The following is a 17621-nucleotide window of genomic DNA, read 5'->3' on the forward strand; positions in this document are numbered from 1 at the left end:
CCCGCACGTGCATTTTTGAAACTGCGTGATTTAGCACCCGCCATTCACTGTGATCAAAACGGTATAATAGATGATCCGGGAGCATGTCAGGACCACACAGCGATGCCCTAAATCCAGCAGACTTACCCGCTGCATCGCACTGCTAAGCTCGAGGCCGTTGGTTCGACTCCGGCCGCGGTGTCCGCATCTGTGAAGGCGGCCAAATACTGAACTACCAGTTTACTTAACTGTAATGTTGTGATTTGGGCTTGTTGGTACGACATCGTAAGGATAATAGCGCGTGAAAAGACAAGGACGAAACGAAGACGTGACACACACAGGGGTTAACTTGCAACAATCTTTATCTCGAGCAAAAGACACACATATATACAACTTTTTCGTCCTTGTCTTTTCACGCGCTATAAGCTGCACAAGGTTTACTTAGATTTAGGGGCACGTTATAAGAACCTAGTTACCGAAATTAATCCCGTGTACCGCACTATGGTTCACCCTGATAATCTGGTGAGTGAGTGAGTGAGTGAGTGAGTGAGTGAGTGAGTGAGTGAGTGAGTGAGTGAGTGAGTGAGTGAGTGAGTGAGTGAGTGAGTGAGTGAGTGAGTGAGTGAGTGAGTGAGTGAGTGAGTGAGTGAGTGAGTGAGTGAGTGAGTGAGTGAGTGAGTGAGTGAGTGAGTGAAACAACTTTATTTGGTCCACAATAGACGCGAGTAAACTCAACGTCACCTGGCTAGGCCCACGCGGGGACCATCAGGTGAAACCTGACGGCCCTCTCGCGAGCCCTCTGGACTGCCAGGATTTGAGAGGTCTGATCCTAGCCCCTAATGAGCTTCATAATTTCCTCTTGGGTGAAAGGGCGACCGGCACGCATGCGCTACAGGACATGCTCGAAGTCCGCATAACCACCACACAGAGGGCAGTCCGGGCTTGCGAACCGTTCGAGGTACATTGTGTGCAGCGCCGCATTTCTGGTTGTTTTTTTTTTTGGTTGTATAATCTGGTTGTATTTTTGGCAAGTACAACCTTAGAAATAAGTTATTTAAGAAGCATTGTGCTCAACGCTGGCGTCTGGCAACGTAGCCTGTTTGCCTTCGTGATGTGCTGTATCGATGAACTCCGTTTGAGTAACGGGCGGTCGGTCTCAGTAGATGGGTGTCCGCCGTCGTACGCCTCAGCAATGGTCAGTGGCTTCCCCTGTCTATATGCCTTCAGCGCAGCGGTTTCGAGTAATACAGAGAATGAGCAAGAGCTTCCCTCTGATGTTCGCTGGATCCGTAATAAAAATCAAATATAGAAAACTGCCGAGTGGCCATACATAGACGGCGTGCCCCGTTTTCGTTTTTGCGTAATGACTTATTGTTCCCCAAAGTGTTAAATAACGAGCCATTTCTTGTATTATTCTTGTTCAGAAAGATACCAGGATCCTAAAGAAGGCGTCACAAAGCAGACCACGGAACCCACCGCCTTTCAACTTGATGAAGAAACAAAAGCCATTCTAGAGGCTGACAAGCTACTCTTCAAGAGAGAGTTCATCGTCCTGGGTCCGGTAGTAGGACAAGGTATGAGATGTAGCCAGTTTTAAACATAACTCATTTTCTTGAATGATGCGGGTGGGTTACGCGACTCTGTTAGTTGGGATGAAGATTATTTTATCACTGAGCAGCATTGCACTGTGACCGAAGGAACTGACAGAAGTAGCAGGTGCGAAAACTTACTAAAAAAAACAATTTCGACTTGGGCTCGTACATAACGTCGCGAAAGAATTACAGGCGATAACGCGAAATCCTGTCTATCAGTACATATTAAATACAGCTAGGCACGTGTGAATTGAGAGATGGTCGATAACACCTAGTAGCACGCGCACTGTGCTCAATTCACCTTCAGCGCTCTATGTCTTCGGCAGCGACTGTACCTAGATACTCCACAATGGTGCACTAGAATGTTCAATTCACATTCGCTGCGCGCTTTCTGAAATTAGAGAGCAGTTTAGTTTTAGAACAAACTGAACTACTCTAATCTTCACTTCTGTCATCTGCATAGCCACTTCCGTGAGACTGGGGTGACACAAGCTCTTACAATGTTCCTCCGTTTTTCACTTCAGCTCATGGCAACAAGGATGCTGCGTAACACAACGGTTGCATTTGTGTAAATTGTTTCAGAACATTCAAGTGTAAATTGAAAAATACTGAAACTTCTTTGTGTGGCGAATATGTCGTGCGTTTAACATGTCATGCTATCGAACATCCCCTGGGAATTTAATTTGCACAGTAAATGTGCTGCAATATTTTGCCAAATTAGGTGTTTGTAAAATAACTCCAAGTTGTACTTCGTTTTATGTAGGCGTGATCACTGTTGTGCAGTTATTTAACTTTGTTAATGTCACTTCTTAATCTATGTCATGCAAAATTTAGTTGTCTCTCTGTGGCTGCTTAACCTTGTTTTAACAAAACTTTTTGCGTTTCTCGTTTCAATTACTTCAAGGACACTTCGGTTGCGTGTACCGAGGCACACTGGAACTGCAAGGCAAGGACGAAGTGATCAGAGTTGCAATAAAGACATTACACAACAGTGAGTATAGTATCGGGTTCATTATTATCCGAAACGCGTGTGTATTTTTATATCTTCATTACCGAATAAGGTTGCATGAAACGAGATGCACAATTGCACCGTATGGGGTCAGAATGGGCATGCTTGACAACTGAGTACACGAGGTTGCATGGACGCTCGACATTATTAAATAAATCACCAGAACGCGAACGGATGCACCCGATCAGGCTTGGAAAAGAAAAGTATTTCCTATGCAACCACGTTCCATGAGATAGAACAATGTTTGGCCTCATATTTGAATTGAACCATTTTCGTTCGTGTTCTCTTATGGTCGCACGATATACCTATTGTTGGCTGATTCGCCTTTTTTTCTTATGCTGATCGTTTCGTCGTGTGGTATAAATTGGTATCTTCGCTAAGGAGGCCTGTTACCGTAACACTGTGCATCAGGACGACATTACATTGGAGAAGCCTGAAGCCTGATGACTTCGTCGGATCGAAGTTTATAATGCTTGCACAACAGCAGCTCGGGATAATTATTTTTTCTTTTTTTTGCATAAGCACTGCAATAGGATTTCAGTGTTGGGACGGGATGCAGAAGCCGAGAAATTTGTGCTCCTAAACGGTTCGTGATCATCGCGCATTTTCTTTAGAACACACAGAGTGGGACATGTAGAAATAAACATTGGCAAATTATATTGCATGACACACGGGTGAATAAAAAAAAGCAGAGGGTTGCTACAGTATAATAATCATGAGGAACACATAAAATGGTGCAGGTGTTTTAACACTGCCGAAGTAATTTCATACGGGGCACTTCGGTCTTCCTATCTCTCTCTCTCTCTCTCTCCTTTAAGACTATATATGTCCAAGTACTTTCTACGTCAGTATTTACGTGCTGCTGGAAAAAATTTCTTGCACAGTTGTAATTACGCATAGGCTGTAAAGTACAAATCATTCTTTGTTATTCAGCTCAACTACATGCATCATTATAATATCACCGGCCTATGTGCCGTTATAAAAATTCGTAGTGTCAGGTACGCTGCGCTAGAGGCTTCAAGATTAACATACTTGATGACAACGAACGTGTGCACAATTCCATAATGCCCTTTTCGCTTTAAGAAGTAGTCTGCTGAGTCTAAATTGGGGCAGTGAATTTCACGAATTGGAGGTCGGACGCTAAGGCCAGAGTAAAGCGTACTTTTAATATTCGTGGCCCCTACTCACAATCCTTTCGTACGCAAATATCATTCGCGTTAGGAAGTCGCGTCGACGATTGTATTTTGATCACACCGGACGACTGTACTAAGGTCTGCTTCACATGCTGTGACTGGAGCTAAAGAGCAAAAAAATTGGTGCAGTCGCACACGTCACAATGCCATTTTCAGAGCGCTCATTTCACGCGAGTGCGATGTGAACGATGCGGCTGGTGCGACGCCCATTGGTGCTTGATGCCAGGTTTTGGGGACACGCGTCGCATAATTTTTCACGCGCAATGAAAGAAACCTGTGCTTTGCGATATTATTCATCTGTCTTTAATAGGACCAAATAATACCCGTGTTTTGTAATTTACAAAGGTCTTGAAGTTGAAATTTATTTTGGAGTACCCACCAGGCGGTTCATGAAGTTCAGTGCGCGGAGACATGGCGGACATTCGCAGCTGGTCGTTCCGCACTGTGTGTTCTCTCACGTGCCTTTTATGTCCGTGCCGTTCTGCTCGTGCTGAAACAAATTACACGATGACTGATCAACAGGACCACATAGCTACCGTAATCGTATATGCAGTATTCGCAATTCAGTCACTGCGAAGTTTTCATGTCCGCGCAGAGATAACCTTGCGCTAGACGTGCATAGCATCGGCTTCTGAAGAAATAATGTATGCTTGCAATTGCGCGTAAGTGGTTCCTGCTCGTAGCCATATTCTTGCACCAAACTCAGTGGCAAGCACGAAACCTAAAGCTCGGGCGCTATAACGTAAAGCTATTCCAAACTTTTCTATTCCAATTCTGCAATCAGACTTCCGCTGTTGGTCAAAAGGTTTTTTGAGCCATCCCCACTTCACCTCCCTGTGAAGCGACGTAACGAAAACCGCGATAGCTCCCCGTCTGATATGACGCGTACACACTGATTATTCATGACTGGACCGAACAAAAGAAAAATAGTTATTCCTGATTCGACGCCTTTTCGCCTTTATCCCTCGGCTATTGGTACAAAGTTTTCGGGCTACACCCACTTCACCTACCTGTCACGCGACGTCACAAAACCACGAAAACTCACCGCGTCAAAGTGACGTGTACGCGTTAAAGATGCATTAATATGCCGAACAAAACTGGATTTCTTTCTGAATAGCCGGAGGCTGCCCCGTTCGATAAGGAATAAAAGATGGATGCCGCCGATAGCTTGGGCACTGGCTACTCGCACCTGCCGGAGAGCATGGGTTTATTTGCGTACAATAAACCTTTTTGCGTGACCGTGTAAAGTTATGGAGCACTTTCGGCATGTTTATGACATCGCTCTGCCAACTATTCTTTGCTGAGGATGTGTTTTAGCAGCATTCTTAACCTTCCGTTGCATGTCGCCGCGATTTTCGACCAGCCACGTCAAGCCAAGTAAGGGAAAGCGGACGGAAGGAAAGCAGACGCCGGCCCACCCTCTTCATGCGCTCATAGATTTTCAGCGCAGTGGCTCGGGACCATCGAATCCCTCTCCACTTGAGCGGGCTCCTCGCCTCTTGTCAACCAATGAGATAAGACAAGCCGCTCAGCGCAGGCAATGTTATTCGTTTTTAAAGCAAACAACAGTGACCTCCTATAAATGAGGAGAGCGTTTTATTGGTCTGTTCAGAAAACCCTGCAGGTCACCGCCCGATGCTTGCGTCGGTGGTTCCGCAAATTTGACGTCAGGAGATTGCAATAAAAACACATTGGAATAGTTTTATGCTATACGGCCCCTCATGTCTAACCCTGAAGGAAGCCGCAAATGATCAATGTGTGATTACTGAACGTGCTGTGGACTTCGACCTTAGCGCTACCTTGGTTCGTACATGTTAGCGCGTGTGCTGTAATTATGTATAGAAGCACTCTCCGAATATTTCGAAAGTCGTAAAAGTCGACACCACATTTCTTTTCGGAGCTGCAGTCGCTTGTGTGCGTAGCATCATAGCATTCTAACCAGACATGGGCGTCGCCAACTTTCCCGTGCTGTTTCTTCCGCTCTTAGTATACGGTGAATCTGCACCGAGAAGCTTAAATCAATATATTAGAGTGCGTAGCGCGGCGGCGTAGCCCGACAACAAACATTAAATACGCTGTTGGGAGTATATTTCTTTGTTTATTAACACAATAAAGCGCTAGAAGCTTGTAATCGTAGCCGCAACGGTAAAGCAGGAAGCTATTGTAACTACCGGCCAATCTCGCTGACCTGCTTCAGCACATTGTCTTAAAGTGGGGCAGAAAATCTCAGATTACCAAAACTCTATGCAACCGGAGCAGATGTTAGGATTGCTTCACTGGAAGTTAAAGCAAGTTTCAAATATCTTAAGCTAGTCATGCACGTGTATTACAGAGCAACGTTAGAGCGCGATAATAGGAGCAGTTTCGAACTAGAATAATTGACCAATACAACAAAGTGAAAGGAAAGCCTCGAGGTACTAACATGGCAATCTCGAACGAAATGCATAAGCAAAATTTTCTACCTGCTTGAATTACATGGGTTCACCCAATGCTCAAAACAAGGCAAACTGATTAATTTTCCAGCTGTTGAAAAGCTCCTTGAATATCATTAGCATATTACATATTGTTCCGAGGAAAAGTGGTAGGCGTTGACAATATCTCTACGAGCTTTCTTCATGAACAACAATAGAATAAAATTGTTTACCTTTGCAAGTTTCAGAAACCGAGCATTATGACATTTTTGAGAAGGCCACATTAGATTTTTAAGGTATAGACAATAAAAAGTGTGCCCAAGTACAAGTACAGACTGAACACACTTGAGTGGTTGAGTGTCCGGCTATGTTTATCGTATGTTTATCCCACAGCCCATAAACCCGGCAAGCGGCATGGCCAGGCGCGGTCTCATTGCAATGTCGGCCTCGGCTTTTTTTTACTTTTTTGCAAGAGGGGGTGGCCAACTCAGCCGAAGAGCGATTACGCCTGTGTATGTACTTATCCTTCGTGTGCACCTTCTTATGCGCATGTGTTTGTATCATGTTCTGATTGTCGCACTTGTAGTGATGCAAGCGTTTTATTTTATATGTTGCACCAAGGTCTTCTATTCAACTTGTGGGCAAATGTACAATGTGTGGCCGCCCTGTAATGGCCAAGATAGCCACTATTGTCAAAAATATGGTGCAGATCGAATGCACTTGTTAGAATTGACATGAGGCGATGCGTTAATGCAACAATAAGTAAATTTCGATAAAACTGACAGCAATGTGTACAAATGTCCTTATTTTCAACAGATGCAACACGGACTCCTATGCAATGTTTGCTTATGCACGGCACAGGCCACAACTTTAATATTGTGTAACACATACATAGGCCGGTGAACACACTCAAGAGTCAGCTCACTAATACCTGGACTGACCCGTGAGGCTGAGCTTGTGTGAGCCTGGCTGAGTATAATTTCGGTGAATATGAGTTGTAGCGTGCTGGGCTGACTAGAATTTCGTCTGAGCTTTAGTCGATGTGAGCTCGAATGGGTAGAATTTTGGGGAGTATGCACATACATGCTGCTAAATTACATCATAAAATAAATCATTAAACAGCTGCATTTTACTATCTAAGAAAGAGAAGATTCAGATACACAAATGTCATGCTGTCTTTGTATATCTTGGACGTTGCATGATACTTTAATTATAAATGTAGTAAGGACCTTATATGATTATATCAGTTTTAGCAGTAATTCATCTAATCGCAAACTCAAGCGACTTTGCTTCAGCCTTGTTGCACATGGCTTATGTCTCGTGATACGTCTGTACACATGATTAGCTGTGGATCTGCAAGAACCACACGCACTTGAAAGGACGGTATCATTCGAAGGAAGGGATGCAACTTACGGACTTGACTGCACGATATTGATTTCCTTTTGTTTAAAGAGCTATAAAAACACGATGTTTGCCTGCTTTCCACATTGTTGCATGTGTTTTACGGGAGGAAGAGAGAAGCAAGGAAAGACAGGCATGTTTACGGCGAAGTAGTTTCTTAGAGGGCAGTAAGATATTACGACCAGCATAAAAAAATAAAGAATTGAATGTACTGATGTAAGAGCAGTATGCAAAAACTATTAAAGCGGGCATTATTAGAGGCGTAGTAAGAATACTAAGTTCGTAACATATTGAAGTTTTATTGGTTTCTGCGCATGAAAAAAAATTATACATCAGCAAAACGATTTAGTACTGTTAAGTCATGGTTATGCTGCAGTAGCGTTCCGAAAACTAATTGACGGTGCTTTTTGTTCTAGCCAAAGCCGTTACTGTAGAAAATTCGGTATGATATATAACTTGCAGGTTTACTTTGTGAGCTTGATTAGAAATATCGCGTCTCGCTGCAGAAGTAACAGAACCTTGTAATGAGACGCTCAATTCACCGGGAAACATTCGCGTGAAAGCCGACACGAACAGACTGCCAACTAAATGGTCGCACGTACAGCGCGACGAGTACAATGGTGAAACGTCAGATGCTATGCCGTCATGTCATATCTCATAGACACATCATTTGACCGCAGTTGCATACGCTTTAAATTGATCCATACGTAAAAGCGACTGCGCCAGAACTGACGTTTTCGTTTATCGCAAGTAGCATCTCCGCAACAAAACATAAAAATGGGATGGCATTCGAAAGTCATATGTCTTCTCGTTAGGAACATCTCATGGCATTAGGAACTCGCAGCGAATGTAAATAACCCAAAGGCATGCAATAGTACGTACTATCGACAACCGAAGCCAACGTGAAAAACTAAAGTCGCTGGATTACCCGCATAGCTTGTCAAAAACACAAAGAAATCGATCACGGAACCAAATCTGAACTACGAGTTTTATCTGACTTGTTCTCGTGTCGGTGCTGATGGTGCGTATAACTAGTGCAATCCACGGCTCCACTCAATTAGTTCCAGTTGTCCGCATATGTTTAACGATACACGTTTCCAAACAACCTTCATAATCAAATCAAACCGCGAAATAGCTCTCAGCGCAATTTCAAGGGGTCGTGTCCCGTTCTTTTTTTCGTCCTTTTTTTGTGTGGCGTCCGAAAATCACACTGGTCCCTTCGGTCTGTGTGACATGCATCAAAACCGTTGGTCGGAACTCTAGAGGGCAGTGGGGGGGGGGGGGAGGAGTCTGGCGACTGCGATTGCCGTCGCATATTAATTGCACTTCTGGAACGACGAAAGCGCATTATTTGAAACGAGCTTAAGTGGCAAGAACGTGAACTCCTACAAATAAGACAATGATACAACGCAAACAAGAAACGATAAATAATGTGTTAATACGAGCCTATGTGTTTTGATTTCTGGTCTCGTTTTACTGTCGTATTTCAGACTCTCGTGGAGGTGACACCGATTGCCAGCAGTTCTTGAAGGAGGCACTCATAATGAAAGATTTCACCCATGTGAACGTGCTTCCACTTATTGGTCTGTGCTTGGACGAAAGAGACGGACTCATGGTCATCACACCTTACATGAAACATGGAGACCTCCACTCCTATCTACGCAACGAGATGAATGTAAGAGAAACATATAGGCTTAGGCAACTATATATAGCTGAAATGATATAGTCAACTATAGTGCGCTAGAAGTTGAGTATTTGTCAAAAGGCTGCTCCGTAACGTTTAACTGCCCTTACACATGCGTCATGCTAGCGGCAAAGTTGAGGGCTTAATATTAAAATTATTCTGAAGTAAACGAATGTTACTAGTCTGGCCATAGAACTGGGTTTTACAGGCTTCACCGCATTGCTTTGGTGTCTTGCAAAAAAAAGCATTCTGCAGGACTCTATACACTATGAAAAAAGAGAATGCGAGGAAAAAATAAGCTATACGTTGCAAAACCATGCACATGAACTGTGGCAACTTTTACGCAGCTCCTAAAGCAGCTAGTAGGTCACCTTCGTATAGTAGACTCACAGGCAGCCGCAAGGTCCTCCGGGCCATCCTTAGAATAGTCATCAGACGGCTCAGATGAGAACACATCACTTTTTGTTTGCGAGCAAAACTCTACCGAGATGTGGTCTAATGCGGAGTCGTCAAAATACTTTATTTACGCGCGCTTTTATTGCCGAGCTTCGAGAAGCCCGCCATGCCTTATGCGGGAGTGTAAGTGGCGGCAATATAATGAAAGGCGAGACACAAATGACGCCAAATGGACAATTGTGGCGATCTAATGTCAGGGATCGTAACTAGATGCAATAGGGGACGAGTATAGCCATCATAGGTTCACTACGGGATAACTTTTTGGTTATGACCACTATCACGACTATAGTGGTCATAACCAAAAAGTTATGACCACTATAATCGGGATTGCTTATATTCGTACAAAATTTCATAACGACTATACTCGTCAACGGGAGGTAAAGAGTAAACTAACACAACACTCTACGTGCATCTGGTCACGTAATGTTTCCATGCTTCAGTATTGCCATTTCTAGGGTGACTCTAATAATTGAAAGTTGTCTCTCGTTTACAAACCGCTCCCTTGTCTTGACATCTAGTTACGAATAGCATAACGTGTAGGTATCATATGCACTTAAGCCTCACTTTTTTTACTAAACTGGCGGAACACGAACGTCATCTTTTGTTTTGGAATTGAGAAAATATCAGAAATGCGATTCGAAAATTCCACTAGTCGAACACCTCTACTTAATGCTTCACTTTCGGACAAAACTGCCATTTTTTTTTACCCGTGTAAGTTCGTTACTTTGAAGAAATGTCTGGGGAATCCTTGCGATCAGCCATTGAGCATGCTGAAATAATGCGTCTGATACGGTGCGTAGCCACATTTCTTCGAAAAAATATTCTACAGCAGCAGAGCTGTTTTTCATGTGAATAGTGGGAGTGGGTTTCTGTACCGTCACAACTGCCAGCACTGAGAAAAAGGCAACCCGGGATCCCGTTTGGGATCTCCCGAATCTGTGCAATGCCGACCAAATTCGAGTGTACTGTGAGGCAAGGCAAACCGAAGTTATCGGCTCCTTTCTTCTTGAGCATAAACAAAAAATAATATCGGTACCTCTGCATGCTTCAGAATATAGTATGTACAAATATCAGATCTGCGATCCAATTTGTATGCAATATGGTGCACTTGTCCATTTGGCACAATTTGCGCCGTGAGTGACTTGCCAGCTGCTTTCTTGGACGTTTGTATGGTTGCTCTGCACCATATCATCGACTTGATGCCATGTGATCTTTCCGGCATGGGAAAAGCAAGGACTACGCACCATCACCAAGCACCGTACTCTGGGACAACACGACACATGAATTGGAGACTTTGTCAGCGGCGATCCGCTAGTCTCCGCACAAATGGCTAAATGTGTCGTCAGATATTAACCGTACCTGTAAAAGCTATCGTCCTATAGACCTATAGGCCTATGAATAATTCTGGGACATATAACAAATTCTAGACGTGGGCAGCAATTTATTGTCTGCTTTGCAGATTAAAATTTATTTCTATATAAGTGCCTTCAAACATTGTAAAAGAATAATTTACCAGACACAGTGACATTGCAGCCATCCTGTATTACTTGCTCCTAGCAAGGGTCAGTAACTATATCAGAATAATAATCATGCTAATTCGCTGCGTTGAATAGTTGTACTCATGTACTCACGCTTTCCTTTGATGTACTAGACCATGAACGCTAATGAATGTTTAAATTTGCCATATATTTCTCCTTTCGTCGTTAGTTTTTCAGTTCTATTTTGTTATCGCAGAGTCCCACGTTAAGGCACCTGATAACCTTCGGCATACACGTGGCGGAGGGCATGGCGTATCTCGCGCACCTGAAGTTTGTGCACAGAGACCTAGCCGCTAGGAACTGCCTGTAAGTCGTGCCACTCACAGGTCGACATTTATCGAAGACTCAAGACTCGCGTTTCTTGCTAACACCTAACTAATTTCAGGCTCAGCGAAGAGCTCATCGTCAGGATTGCCGACTTTGGTCTCTCGCGCGATGTGTATGAGAAAGATTATTACAGCGATCAAGACAGAAAGACCAAGCTGCCGGTGAAGTGGATGTCCCCAGAAAGCTTAGAGGCTGGCGTGTACGACCACAAGACAGACGTGGTAAGTGGACATTGGGACAGTACTCGCATTGTTCATGTATTATGAGCTGTTCCTTCGTAACGCTTTTTTTACACTTCACATCTCATGCCCGGCTGCTTGAAACGTTAAATTAGTTCGCATGACTCTATGCGAGTAAGTCGCGTCAAAAATGGGGATGAGATAGCCCGACCTGTCAGTCTCTACATTATCCTGTCTTTATAGCGTTGAAACCTCAGTGGTAGCCGCGTTCGAAAGAGAAAAATAGGGCGCAAGCAGATCATCTGGTTCTTAATTGGTGGCGGCAAAGCACCGAGCCAATTCGAGCAGGTTTACTTGCACATCAGCAAGAGTGGCATGGGATGTCTCACCATTACTGCCGGTGGGGCTTAACGCAACTTTCGCACGACGCTGCCACATTCCGACATGCTAGCTCTTTTACGAGCGAAAAAAAAAAGTTTTGCCCAACCAGCAGCGTCAACGTTATTTCGAAAGACGATGCTGACTCCTTATTTCTCTCCAGTGCCATTTTCCAACTTCAACAATCAACTCCAGATATAAGGCATAAAGGTCTCCCCCATCACCAGTTTCTTCCTTTACACTTCACCTTTGCCTCTTCCCGAAGCAATTCGCCGCATTGTTTTAAAGGCAACAAATTAAGTAAATGCGATTAAACAACAGTTTCATCATAAGCAAGCGGGATGGACAAAGAGAAGCCCTTTATCCCCCTTGCATCGGTTGCAATGTCAAGTAGCAATGCGTGAGCGTGGACAGCTTTCTACGTTGCTTGCGCCGAACAGTTCGCACACGCGTTTGAAAACGTCCAGTGACATTTATTTTTTTATTTGCCAGGAACAACGCGTCTACTAGCCTCATTAATATTAAATGTTTGAGAAGAATGTGTACGCGAGCCAGGGCACTTGAGAGTCGGCGGGTTTTACCTGTGCCACCTTGCTGTATATTAGAACAAAACACATGGTTGATCGAATGAAGCCGAGACCACCCGAAACTTCTTGTCTCCCCCAGTGGTCATACGGCGTGCTCTTGTGGGAGCTCATGACGCGCGGAGCGGTGCCCTACGCTCATGTCGACAGTTGGGACATGCTTAGCTTCCTGAAGAACGGACGCCGGATGCAGCAGCCATATTTCTGTCCTGATCAGCTGTAAGTTGATTCTCAACTCGTAATGGATGTCCTTAAATTTGCAGTGCAATTTTTCTCCCATGAGCTGAACGTTACGCCCCTCTGATGTTTTTTATACTTATTTTCTTCGGTTCAACAGGTATGCGATTATGCTTCAGTGTTGGGAGCTGGATCCTGAGAAGCGCCCCACATTCGCAAGGCTTGCTGCAGACGTCGCAAGTGTGATCACTAACCTTGAGAAGAAGGAGGATGACAAGAGCATCATTTTGAACGTCACATACGAGAATGGTCCGCGAGCCAACATCGCAGGTGTTTTGACGCCGGGATTACTGTCAGCTAACAAAGGGGAGTGATGCTGTTTGTGCAGGACAAAGAAGAAAGTTTTTTTGAGCAAAACCTTTATGTGTCTGGGCAGCGATTCAAAGCAAGTATAGTCAACACCGCGGCAGATGCCATATGCCATAAGGGACGATGCTAGGCGTAGAAATCTGTTTCAGGTAACAGAACGGGCAGCCAGGTTTGTAAGCTTTACTGCCAATCAGTCGAATGAAAGTCACATAGCTGCAGACCATCGTTTCGTCCACCAGGCCCTTGTACATCACAAGGCTGCAACTCTTTCTTAGATGGCCTAAGTTCGGTCATGAGGCATATGGATGAAAAGGGGATAAGGCAATGTGGAATGTTCAAGATAAAAAAAAAACATTCCTCCCTTTTTGTTTTGTTTATGCGAAGCAATATTGGATTTTATCTACAACTTTCCTTGTAGAGTGGGCAGGCTGGTATGAGTCAACTAACCTACAAAGCAGTGCCTGGGAGCATACTTCTGTTCTGCATAATAAAGAAATAAATCACGTCATAAAGCTTTTACGCATGTTTTCTCACGGCTACCGCTAGAGCACACAGACTTCACAATGGTATGGGTAAATGAAATATAATGAAAAATGTAAAGCAATACGCAGGTATGGAGCTCGGAGCACCGCGCCTCCGTTGGCGGTTTATGTCGCAACAAAGGCAACAAGCGCTATGCGATCTCCGAAGAATGGCCGCCATCTTTTAGCGATACGCTTGCCGATACCATTCTTTTACGCGCCTCGTCAGCGGTCACGCTTGGGCCACGTTAACAACGAGATCAGCCGCCCTTGAGCAGTGGATGATAAGAGCGACATATAGAAGCGAGCGCAACGCTTATTTACATGCTTGCTTGCATTTTACTCGCTCGCTTGCTTGCTTGCTTGCTTGCTGCTCATTCATTTGCTGCCCTTCACTTCGTTTTCTTTTCCATGGGTGCCTCTTGCACTGCGGATGCAAAAAAATCCCGGTATAATAAATTGGCCTCCTAGAGGTAGCTTAGAGACTCCGACGTCAAAATGGCACGCAAAATTCCTGTACTGACACATAAACGTACTGTGACAGCGGAACTGATTGAATCGCGAGCATCGTTTCGCTGATACCAAACCCTAGGACAATACTAATGCATGCCGATGATGGCTACCAGTGGCTCGACATTTAGAATCCATCTAACAAGTGTTTCCTTTTTTTTTGCGTCTATGAAAACAGCAATGGGGCTCGACCAAGTAAACTTGGAAATAAGAGAACGCACAGAGGGCGTCATTGAACATGTGGTCGCAAGGGGAATTCACAATTTGAACACACGCGGCTACTTTTTCTACTCCAGTCTTCTTAAGCCGCTACTCACCCTTCTAAGCACAGTAGCATGCTTGGCACCGTCGATCTGTGTATCTCAGCATAAACGTGACAATATCGTAGCGTAAACATGCTAACACAACATTAGAGGCGTTTGAATGTAGGTAGTGTGTCCTAGACCTTAAGAGACGCTCACTGATTGCATCGGCCTCTGACGTTCTCGCAAGTCTTACGAACATCCTACATTACTTTGTGCCTACGTAATAAGCAGTTTTTAAACACCCACATACATGCATTGTACCGGCAAATTATTTACGTTAACATAGGCTCCCACACTGCGTGGAATCTGCGAACTTTTATTTCTGAACCAAATATGCCACTGCAGAACCAGAGAGTGGTGAGTGCCATGTACGGGAACAGCGAAAGTTGTGACTAACAACGGTGTCGCACGTACACTTCGGACCGCGATCGGGGCCTATCCGCGTCGAATTTCTTGATCACGATCAACAACGGTCGCTGCTACATGGTTCAATGATCCTGGTCGAGTTTTTATCGTTTGCTGATCGTCGCAAACTCTCAAAACTGCACAATACCTTGGCTAAAAATTCAGATTTGCAAAATATGATTAAATTTGGACAACACTTCAACTTTGCTCTTTACTATTGCTGATAAAAAGGTTGGCAAATATTTTTTTTAAGGAAGCGTCTCGTGTGACGCGGTGCTCCCCAGACGACTCCACACCGAATCGACTCCTGCGACGCACGGAAGTGACGTCACTTTAACAAATAAAACTAAAAACAATTGAAATATATCAGATCTTACTGAACAATGTGTTGAACTTGCAACGATATGAAAGAAAGTTGTCTTATGCGTTAATTAATGTACACATTTTCATTAAAGAAATTATCGCAAAATGATTTCAACTATACTGTCATGCGTTTCTCTATAATGATAGTCAGCGTTCAATATTACAAGGCAGAAAAATATTATACTATATCTCAGGTGCCTGCAGAGATGAAAAGCAATTTTTTGAGCGTCTCCTGCGTCACCCGGGAGTCCGAGGAATGTGGTGGGGCCGCAAGCACACGCACGCTTCTCCCCCGTTTCCTCTCTGGAGCAGCAGACGACAAGCGCTGCAAGTGTACAGCACAGGTTTACGTCGCCACACGCTGTGTTTTTAGTAGTCTCCGGATGCTGCTATACGGGTTTATATACAGTATGTCGGATACTTGAAACTGCAGTCTTCACACTGTCACTCGAATGTTTCTTCAAAGCGTCGGGCCCGTACGAGTTCTTTGCTTGCGGTCTACCACAAAAGTCTGTCACCACGATTCGTTTTCGAGATCGAACCAAACAGTGAACCAGTTTTGATACCCCATTTCCTGCAGCGCCGTGCGTCTTAATGTCATCATAGCTGCGCAAATAATACTGACTCGGATCGCGGACGACCGCGATCCGAGTCAGTGACTTGTTGGGCTTGGAAGGCTTAAACAGAAGCAAACCCATGCTTTGCCATTGGCCAATTATCAATTAAGGGAACACATTATGAGGCCAGGCAAAGAATACACCTGGGTAGGGTAGGGGCTTCGTATTTCGAACTTATTTCTTATAGTGGTGCATAATATTAAGCTTTTTTTATGTAAAATGGCTCAACGAAAACAAGTAAACTTCAAGTATGCTCCACATCAAAGCTATTATCATTCTGAGCTTAAAGCCTCCTTAAATTTCTGTAATAAGTCTGCCCCTGGGAACATGATCGAATTATACATACACGACATATTAAAACACTTGCATCCTGAAACACTAATGATACTTTAAATCATAAAAAAATCTCTCATTTCAGGCATCTTCGTCTGCATAAGAAAAGAAAGCCATTGTAATACCTCTTCTCAAGGAAGCAAGATTAGGATCCATCTTTGGCAGCTAGCGACAGGTCTGTGATACTTACTGTAGCTGTCTATGCAAAGTCTTCGAGAAAATGAAAAATCCTCATCTCCTACGCTCTCTAGAATGCTAAATAAGCCATATCAATGAGGCTTTAGGGAGGGCGAGTTGACGATCAATGACAATTGGTATACACTGATCCCATCAGATTCTTTCTATCTACATATTTCGAGATATAAAAAAGCTTGTTACACAACATGGCACTATGGGATCTTGTGAGGCTCACCAGAAATAATCATCTGTGACATGCTGAGCACAACAAAACTATGTGAGCCCATCTCCTCCCGCTATTGGATTTTTTCGTCATGTACAAGGCAGAAACGCCAAACTCACTACTACTTGAATTGCAAGCCTCTCACTCTAGCACATCTGTACAGCACCCAACATCACAATAGTGCAAGTCCCTCTCTATCACGATAAAAAATTCAATCAGTTACTGCAGTGAAGCAGCTCAAACAAGTTACAGTTAAGAATGCTACAAATCTGTCAATAAATTCAGAGACTCTACACTGCCTAACATCTCAGTATTGAGGTGCACTGAGTACAAGAGCACAGATAGAATTGGTTCAACCATTTGGGCAGACTAATTGGCTCAATCAACTGCCTCATGTGTGACACCTAACTGTATTCCTTCAATCTAATTCCCATGCTCTTCACCACGCACTGGAATCTTGCCTTTGGTGGATATGCCTTACTTCCCCTATAAGTCTGCTACTTGCCTGTGACCTTACCCGCACACAGGAAATATCTCTTCAGAGACTTTGTCCTGGAGTGGCCCTTACATCATCCATAATTTGTGCTTAGGGATCGCCTAAAGTTGAGTAAAAAATGTGCCCCAAGTGCTCAACTTCTGTAGCAACTTCAGTGACATATAACGGGGCGGGGGGCACGAAGAACACATCCGCCCTTCCCCAAGATGTCTGTATGTGGCTGGCAAAGACCCGACCTCCCCACCTCCCCCCTACGCCCTCAACATCTGCATCCCCAGTCAAGCGCGTCACTTAGTAGCCTCATGCTAATGTTCACTCATATCCTTAACACTGCGGCCACACTGTAGTAGACGGCATGTCGAATACTCTGATCTATTTACACGGCCAACATGCA

The 17621-nt window shown here is 44.2% G+C and overlaps 1 protein-coding gene across 2 annotated transcripts in view; it reads left to right on the forward strand.

Moving 5' to 3' along the window:
* LOC135899166 (hepatocyte growth factor receptor-like) overlaps positions 1–13779 on the forward strand; it is a 128712-nt gene extending 114933 nt beyond the window's left edge. For both annotated transcript variants that reach the window (XM_065428433.1, XM_065428434.1), the window contains exons 15-21: positions 1404–1553; positions 2476–2562; positions 9076–9260; positions 11460–11569; positions 11649–11811; positions 12814–12950; positions 13069–13779. In XM_065428433.1, coding sequence (XP_065284505.1) covers positions 1404–1553; positions 2476–2562; positions 9076–9260; positions 11460–11569; positions 11649–11811; positions 12814–12950; positions 13069–13282 — 1046 coding nt within the window. In that variant the 3' untranslated portion in view covers positions 13283–13779. The remainder of the gene's footprint in view (positions 1–1403; positions 1554–2475; positions 2563–9075; positions 9261–11459; positions 11570–11648; positions 11812–12813; positions 12951–13068) is intronic.
* Positions 13780–17621: the final 3842 nt, after the last annotated feature.

The sequence above is a fragment of the Dermacentor albipictus genome, chromosome 5 (genome assembly GCF_038994185.2).
Source record: "Dermacentor albipictus isolate Rhodes 1998 colony chromosome 5, USDA_Dalb.pri_finalv2, whole genome shotgun sequence".
NCBI lineage: Eukaryota > Metazoa > Arthropoda > Arachnida > Ixodida > Ixodidae > Dermacentor > Dermacentor albipictus.